Source organism: Trematomus bernacchii, unplaced genomic scaffold (genome assembly GCF_902827165.1).
Source record: "Trematomus bernacchii unplaced genomic scaffold, fTreBer1.1, whole genome shotgun sequence".
NCBI lineage: Eukaryota > Metazoa > Chordata > Actinopteri > Perciformes > Nototheniidae > Trematomus > Trematomus bernacchii.
Genome location: NW_022987739.1, coordinates 31,271,500 through 31,280,473, shown reverse-complemented (window position 1 = coordinate 31,280,473; position 8,974 = coordinate 31,271,500). Strand labels below are relative to the sequence as shown.

At 39.1% G+C, this 8,974-nt stretch overlaps 1 protein-coding gene across 1 annotated transcript in view; it reads right to left on the bottom strand.

Annotated features, from left to right (window-relative positions):
• vwa8 (von Willebrand factor A domain containing 8) overlaps nucleotides 1-8,974 on the bottom strand; it is a gene marked incomplete in the record, with an annotated part of 121,664 nt that overhangs the window by 58,990 nt on the left and 53,700 nt on the right. Inside the window, 3 exon segments of the mRNA XM_034147112.1 lie at nucleotides 591-699; nucleotides 3,005-3,156; nucleotides 6,842-7,047. Of these exon segments, the coding sequence (XP_034003003.1) occupies nucleotides 591-699; nucleotides 3,005-3,156; nucleotides 6,842-7,047 (467 nt within the window).

Here is an 8,974-nt window from a genome sequence, read left to right as displayed (position 1 = left end):
GTGTTTGTGTGTGTGTGTGTGTGTGTGTGTGTATCTAAGAGTGTGTTACCTGTGTGTGTGTGTCTAAGAGTGTGTTACCCGTGTGTATGGGTGTGTGTCTAAGAGTGTTACCCGTGTGTGTGTGTGTGTGTGTGTGTGTGTGTCTAAGAGTGTGTTACCCGTGTGTGTGTGTGTGTGTGTGTGTGTGTGTCTAAGAGTGTGTTACCTGTGTGTGTGTGTGTGTGTGTGTGTCTAAGAGTGTGTTACCCGTGTGTGTGTGTGTGTGTGTGTGTGTCTAAGAGTGTGTTATCCCTGTGTGTGTGTCTAAGAGTGTGTTATCCCTGTGTGTGTGTCTAAGAGTGTGTTATCCCTGTGTGTGTGTCTAAGAGTGTGTTACCTGTGTGTGTGTCTAAGAGTGTGTTATCCGTGTTTGTGTGTCTAGGAGTGTGTTACCCATCTTCTGAAGGTATTAGCATGGACACCACAAAATGACTTCAGATGGAGGCCGTGTTCTCATTGCATGAAAACAAAAGCTTTAATTTGATCCCAGTCTCTAGAGAACGCCGATGAAATGAGTGTGTCTAGGAGTGTGTTACCCGTGTGTGTGTTACCTTGATGTCTATGGGCCGTGTCTCAGTGGGACAGAGCAGTTTTCGGCGAGCGTTCCCAGTTTGGTTGATGGTCCAGTAGCCCGTCATCGTGACCTCTGGCAGGGGCAACCTGCAGATTCAAGGTCACACTGAGTCTACTGCTGCCAACAACTGAATATAACTGAGGTATAAATACACCAATATGTGAGCACTTATACAAATGAAAGGCATGTGTGTTAAACAGCGGAGTTTGGAGCTCATTTTGAGGTTTCCCTAATGTTCTATTTTTGCGAAATTGTGGGTTTCCCTGTCACCGTTCTACATCTCAACTTCAAATAAAATGATCTCATCTTCTGAAGGTATTAGCATGGACACCACAAAATGACTTCAGATGGAGGCCGTGTTCTCATTGCATGAAAACAAAAGCTTTAATTTGATCCCAGTCTCTAGAGAACGCCGATGAAATGAGTGTGTCTAGGTTTGTGTGTGTGTGTGTGTGTGTGTGTCTCTCTGCTTTCCTTGTTGTGTCTGGCCAGATGTTTACTGGTCTTCCCATGAGTCATAGCTGGATTGCAGCCACAGCTTTATTAACTGCAGGTTTTGGGGCTATAAGATGCAACACAACCACAAAATAACAGAAATCCCAAGCTTAATAAACGGGTTAAAAGATGGAACTGTCTACTAACCAGAAATATTTCTCTGATGGAAAAGCAATGCGGTACATAAGAGAAACTGTTTCTTGTTTCCCGCGTCCAAAATTGGAAACCAAGAGAGGAACTATTTGCTTTTATGTACACGAGATGTTGTGGGATACAAACTGTTTAAGATGGGCTTTAAAAACAGGGATTCTGAACGATACAAACGGCTCTCTGTGCTCGGATGATGCATTTTTAAACACAACGTAAACAAATAATCTACACAAGCAGTGGATGCATTAAAGGGGACCTATCATGTAAAATGCACTTTTGTACGTCTTTTCTACATGAATATGTGTCCCCGGTGTTCCAGGGAACTCACCAAGTGTCAGAAAACACAACCCTCTCTATTTTGCTCCATACCCAAATCTCTAAAAAAGGGGCTGCAACGGATCTGATAAAAACTGATCCAGATTTGAACACTGTCCTGACGTCAGCGCTACGGCTATTGGGCCAACTCCACCAATCAGGAGGAGACAGCCACGGCCATTGCCGTTCTAAAGCGCTGGAGACGCTGTAGTACATATGCCAGGCCTCTAGATGGTGCTGTTCTCACAGAATCAGCCCTTGCAAAAACAGAGCTAAAAAATGTCAAATTGAGCAAAATGAGGCATGGCTAAAATGCATGATCTGTTTGGTATTTTGAAAAAAAAAAAGTATAAATATGCCTTATATAGGTATGGTCCTATCACTATATTATTATAATATAGCATGATAGGTCCACTTTAAGGAAAATACTTGTTTCTGCTCTGGTCTCGAGGCTTGAGAGATCTTTGAATCTGGATTTATGAATATGATACGTCAAATAAAACCACAGGAGACATGAGAAACAAATATTTTCCTTTATTTAAAACACAGAGCTGAGCATGATGAGACAGTGTAGTGGTATTAGAAAGCTTTCCCCTAAAGGAAAGGTGAGGTAATGTGAGGATAGTTTAACCCTTCATGGAAGCCTGCGGTTGATTCAGTCTGAAACCAGTCAGCCGGGTTCAAGCATTTCAGGATTTCATTTCTTAAAGTTACTCTAAAAACAACAGGTACTGTAAATACTGGCAGTGATGTCAACAACCATTTACTGTAATGGGTTCTTGAAAGCATTTTGGAAAGTTTTGAGGTTAAAAATGTTGTTTTGTTGGCTTTTATTTGTAAAATATAGATTTTTGTTAATTTGATTTAAGCATTTTAGTTTTTACGGGTTTCGTGCCCCGAATTACACTTTAATTTGTTATATTTTGTATTTACCTTTTCTCATGTAGCTTTTTAGCTCAATGTTGTTTTTTTAAATTGTTTTAATTAGTTTTTATCATTATTTTTCTGCCGTTGCTATTTTCGTCTGGTATCAATCTTTGTAACTTTCTTATACATTTACGTTACATTGTTCTGTTATCTGTTAAGATATATCATAACAAGCTTCTATAGCTTTTGATAGATTAGGAATATCTTTAAAATGATGATATCTGCTTTACGAAGCAGGTCAAGTTATCTTAGTATAAAAAAAATGTATTTTGTTTAGCTGTACTAGCCTGTTGTTGAGCATTGCATTGTTACATTGTAATTATATTCATTACAGAAGCAGGTAGACCTTCAAGTATCGCCTCTATTATCCATCGGCAATAATATGTGTGTGTGTGTGTGTGTGTGTGTGTGTGTGTGTGTGTGTGTGTGTGTGTGTGTGTGTGTGTGTGTGTGTGTGTGTGTGTGTGTGTGTGTGTGTGTGAGCCTAAAGTCTTGCTGCCTTACTCCTTGGCCAGTTTGACGGAGCTGGGATTGGCTCCGATGGGAATGCCGTGTTTGTGCAGCGCCTCGATCAAAACGTCCCGCGTGTCTTTGTTGTACGAGTCAAAGTCGAAGACGTTTCGCACAACGTTCGCCAAACCCTCGCCGGGAAATCTCTGCGGGAGTAGAAGAAAAGGAGGTATTAGAAAAATCTCCCTCATCACCGGCTTGAGCTTCAATCTCAGGATCCATGTATTTGTGATCCTCTCCAGAATGGAAGTAGTCATCACAGACAGAGCATCAACTAGTTCCTGAACAGTGTCCTTCACATGCTGATATCCAAGAGAGGGAGTTACACAGTCACAAGATGGAGGAATAGAAAGCAGTACATCCTGTCACGTACAAAATTCTCAAAATTCAGACTTTTTCTCAAAATTCAGACTTTTTCTCAAAAATAAAAAAAATCTGACTTTTTCTCAAAAATAAAAAAAATCAGACTTTTTCTCAAAAATAAAAAAAATCAGACTTTTTCTCTCAAAAATAAAAAAAAAAAGAATCAGACTTTTTCTCCAAAATCTAAAAAATCAAACTTTTTCTCAAAAATCTAAAAAATCAGACTTTTTCTCAAAAATCTAAAAAATCTGACTTTTTCTCAAAAATCAAAAAAATCTGACTTTTTCTGAATACTTAAAAATAATAATAATCCCTGGTCCCCGGCTTGAGCTTCAATCTCAGGATCCATGTATTTGTGATCCTCTCCAGAATGGAAGTAGTCATCACACACAGAGCATCAACTAGTTCCTGAACAGTGTCCTCTCCAAGAGAGGGAGTTACACAGTCACAAGATGGAGGAATATAAAGCAGTATTCAATGTTTACTTCAGATTAGCTCCACGTCAGAAATGATCATGCTTGTCATATGTCTATCTCCATAGAGGCTGAATCATCATGTTAATCACATAGCTATCATATGCCTAAAACAGTCCTGATGCTCTTCTAGGTAATCATACATCCTGTCATGTACACAGCTACAGTTGGGATACCTTTGTTATCATGTTACTCTCATATTGGAAGAGGACATTCACTATTTTCCCAACAGGAGTAAAGTGGGCAAAGGAAGGATGGAGGGAGTTGTGGAATAGAGACACAGGGAGGACGTGAGAGGATTGACAGGGAGATTAGAAAAAGTGATAACATAGGAGGGAGGGTTAAAGTAGGATGAAGAAGAGGGGATAAAAAGGAAGGATTGTTAATATGATTTAGGGTCTTGAGTGGACAGAGTTTGGAATAAAACCTGCTGCTATCTGGAAGATAACTCATCTCTAGTGTATGTGTTTGTGATATAAATAGATGTTGACAGGTTATTTTGGCCTCTATACATGTTTCTGTCTTGCACAGTTTCTATGGTGATCCACTGAGGTAAACAAAGACAGAATGAAGGCAGAGAAAACGAGAGAGATGCTGTAAACTAACCAGTAACATATGGCTCCTGGTGGATCTAACACATCCAAAACATAGCACAAATACATACAAAAACAACCCAAGAAGAAGTCTCTGCAGACACAGACACGGTCAAACACTTTTAGTTGATCATCATACGTTATAATTGAGAGGATTTATTTCTGTAGGACTCTATACACATGAGGTACTCCTAAAAGTGCATGTTGGAGCTTTATATTGATTTGCTATTTAACGGTTAAAGGTCACCTATCAAGCTATTTTTAGGCAATAGCATAGGTCTCAGATATATACAAATATATAAAAAACATGTCTATGAAGTGTTTTGCTCAAAATACCAAACAGATCACCCATTCTAGCCATGCCTCATATCCCTCTATTTCACTTCCTGTTTCAAAAGTGCTGATTTTGGTATAAAGCTTTAAAAAAATAAAAATTGATAGGAGGGGTCTGAGCTCATGCGGGACCCGGCAGCTACCGTCTAAACTAAATACTGCCGTGATGAAACGCCATATCATGGATTATCAAGGATTGTTTCTGAAACAGTATGGAGCTCAAAGGCTTTCTCTCTTGCCGGTTATACCACAAGGTGAGTTCCTTTTTATGTCCTGCTTCTTCACACACATGCTCTCCAGTACAGGTTAGCTCTGAGTGTTAGCGATGCTAATGTAAACACCGACCATATTACGTCCAAAACAGTCGGGCATTGTTTCTGATAGCAACGTTTCTGATAGGGCCGTGGGTGTAAAGCCAGCCTACATTTCAGATATTACGTCATATCGGACGCAAATCTGGATCAGCTCCGTTGTAGCCCCGTTTTTAGAGATTTGGGTACGGAGGAAAAGAGAGAGGGTTTTATTTTCTGACGCTGCGTGAGTTCCCCGACACACCGGGGACACATAGTTATGTATAAAAGACATCAAAAAGTGCATTTTGCTTGATAGGTCCCCTTTAATCTTTTTATTTTTATTTTTATTTCTGTTGTACCGATATGTTCACTTTGTTTTATATTTTATATTGTTGCATCGACTCAGTTGTCTTGTGTCCTATCTGTCAGAGAAACCATTATTTATTTTATTTGTATTATCATACCTTTTACCTCCTTGTGTCTATTAACCTGATAAAATGTTATATTTTGCTGCATGTACCTTTTAAAGTTCTTAACAAATAATCTGAGGGGAATTTCTTGCTCATGCATTGTAGGAAAAGTGCTATATAAATAAAGCTTTATAATTATTATTCTTATACATGATGACCAGTGTGTGGTGCTAATTTTGGACGAAAGAGGCGATTCAGACTCTCCACTAAATGACCTCGTGTGTGCCCTGTTTCTCCAGAGGTCGATATTGGAGGTGATGGATGACAGAAGGAGGTCAGCGGGGAAATCATCCAAACATTTGAATTATTGATCTGCAGCCATGGAGCTCAAATCTGAATTGTCTTTCTCTCCGGGCTAAATACTGTGCACATTTCTAAAGACACATGTCCACAATGAGACGTGGCAACACTGACTATTAAACGTAAAACAAACATGTGTGCCCTTCACACTAACATACATCCTGGTTTTTCCTTTCCCAAGTGAAGGCACTGGCAGCGCAATTGTCCATACTGGTATATAGTGTATTCATATTCATACCATTGACTAAAGTGTCTATATTATACAATCTACATTTCTGCTACCTCTATAGTGTGTTCTACATGTATACTACTGTTCATATCTGTCATATTTACTTTTAAATACATTACACTGCACTTTTCTTGCACTTGACTACTTTAATAACAATCAAGTTGAATGTAATTTGATCTAAAAATGAAAAAAGCCAGTCTTTAAGAGCACAGATATTGTGATTTATAACATCATATATGTTGTAATTGTATTTATATCCTGCCACAGATGTATTATTATTCCATCACGCATCCCCCAGCCTTTTTATTGGATTGCTATTGCTTTTTTTTCTGACACGTTTTGTGTGTGCAACCCAGCGCAACATTCAAAACTCCCTCTTAAAATGTTTGTGTGTTTTTCGGGTGTTTTCCAATATATATGTTTTTCCCTGCAATTTTTTTAGGGGTTTTTAGGGGAGTTTTTATTCCTCTGCTGCGAGGGTCTAAGGACAGAGGGTTGTTGTAGTCTGTATACACTGCAAAGCCCCGAGACAAATGTGTAAACTGTATTATTAGCCCATAAAAATAAAACGTGATATTGATTCCTTTTAGTCTGTGCTGAGGCAGAAACAGGGTCTCTCTGTCACAGCTGTGATGTGAGGACACTGTCTTGCATTATTAAAGCATCGCAGGATTCAAGTCACGTTACTGTTATGAATTATTCATGTTTAATATAGTCTGGCAACAAAAACTGGAATAAGGGAAATTCAGTGTTGAAGCGTGGTTTGAGTGTTCTCACCTGGAGGTGCTTCACGATGTTGACCACCTCTCTAGTGGAGTAGGGGTAGGTGATGGTTCCCTGGTCGGCCATCGACCTCAGTTCTCCAAAAGCAGACACCAGTTTCTGCAGCGTGGCTTCGGGAACATCCGGACCGTACTGCTTCAACATCGCCAACTCAGCCTGAGGTTTAGGATTATCTACAGCATGGCAGCTGAAAATATCACCTGAAAGTACACACGTCCTTTACTCAAGAAGAAGTACAGATACTCATGTTTGAACATACTCTGGTAAAAGTAGAAGCACTGACTAAACTTCTTTACTCAAGTAAAAGTAAAGAGGCTTTGAAATGTACTTCAGTAAAAAGTACCCATAACTAGCAGCTGTTTTAAAGAGTACCTGACCTCCCTTTATATTAATAGAACAATAATGTCATTGTTAGCTAATGAATGTTTCCATGCTGAACAACGGCAACATGACAACGTTTTCATTGGTCCCTCTTCTTTAGAGAAGACCAGGAAATGATGGATACACGGATCGTGTTCAAATCAATAGGCACGCAATGACTCTAAATAATAATGATCACGCCACCAAACACACATTCAAACTAAAGGAACCAGCCTGTTTGGAAAATGTGAGAAGTAGAAAGTACAGGTATTTGTGTTCAACATGTAAGAAGTAGAAAGTACAGGTATTTGTGTTCAAAATGTAAGAAGTAGAAAGTACAGGTATTTGGGTTCAAAATGTAAGAAGTAGAAAGTACAGGTATTTGTGTTCAACATGTAAGAAGTAGAAAGTACAGGTATTTGTGTTCAAAATGTAAGAAGTAGAAAGTACAGGTATTTGTGTTCAACATGTAAGAAGTAGAAAGTACAGGTATTTGTGTTCAACATGTAAGAAGTAGAAAGTACAGGTATTTGTGTTCAACATGTAAGAAGTAGAAAGTACAGGTATTTGTGTTCAAAATGTAAGAAGTAGAAAGTACAGGTATTTGTGTTCAAAATGTAAGAAGTAGAAAGTACAGGTATTTGGGTTCAATATGTAAGAAGTAGAAAGTACAGGTATTTGTGTTCAACATGTGAGAAGTAGAAAGTACAGGTATTTGTGTTCAAAATGTAAGAAGTAGAAAGTACAGGTATTTGTGTTCAAAATGTAAGAAGTCAAAGTAAAAAGTCGTCAGAAAAATAAGTAGTGGAGTAAAGTACTGATACCAGAAGAGACATTTTTTGTAAATAACTGTTATACATTAAGTTGTGCATACCATGAACGGAACACATACAAATGAAAAACTTAGGTCACAGGCTCCTCCATTTACTGAAGAAATATCTGCTTAGCTTTTTGCATGGTAATCAAGCTGACTATATTATTCTAAAGGATCATTTATCTTTGACAGCTTTGAGTAAAACCCTAAGACCCTTTAAACACCAGGTTTGAGTGAGTGCACTTCACTTCAAAGGAAATATCACTGAGGGCTCTCTGTCGACCTGAGGTTCAAGGTGCTCACTAAACCACAGCTTCAGTCTCTGCAGGCATCTTTATTAAATGTAATTTCTCATCTCTTCCTCATTTACTCCATCTCTACTCTCTCCTGAGTCAACCCTTGACTTACACTGTAACATCCCAGACTTCTTTACTTGCACTCGACTCAGGAGATGAGAGTAGATTGCAAGTAAGGAACTAAAAGACTAAAAGCAAACTTACACATTTTGTTCAGCAGAATAATCTCCACATATTAACACCGCTTTGAATTAAAAAGCTAATGTTGGGCTATAAAGGAACTACAGCACGGTCACATGACTTCACGTCACCACCGCTAAGCTAAAGGAGGCTAATGTTGGGCTATAAAGGAACTACAGCACGGTCACATGACTTCACGTCACCACCGCTAAGCTAAAGGAGGCTAATGTTGGGCTATAAAGGAACTACAGCACGGTCACATGACTTCACGTCACCACCGCTAAGCTAAAGGTGGCTAATGTTGGGCTATAAAGGAACTACAGCACGGTCACATGACTTCACGTCTCCACCGCTAAGCTAAAGGTGGCTAATGTTGGGCTATAAAGGAACTACAGCACGGTCACATGACTTCACGTCACCACCGCTAAGCTAAAGGTGGCTAATGTTGGGCTATAAAGGAACTACAGCACGGTCACA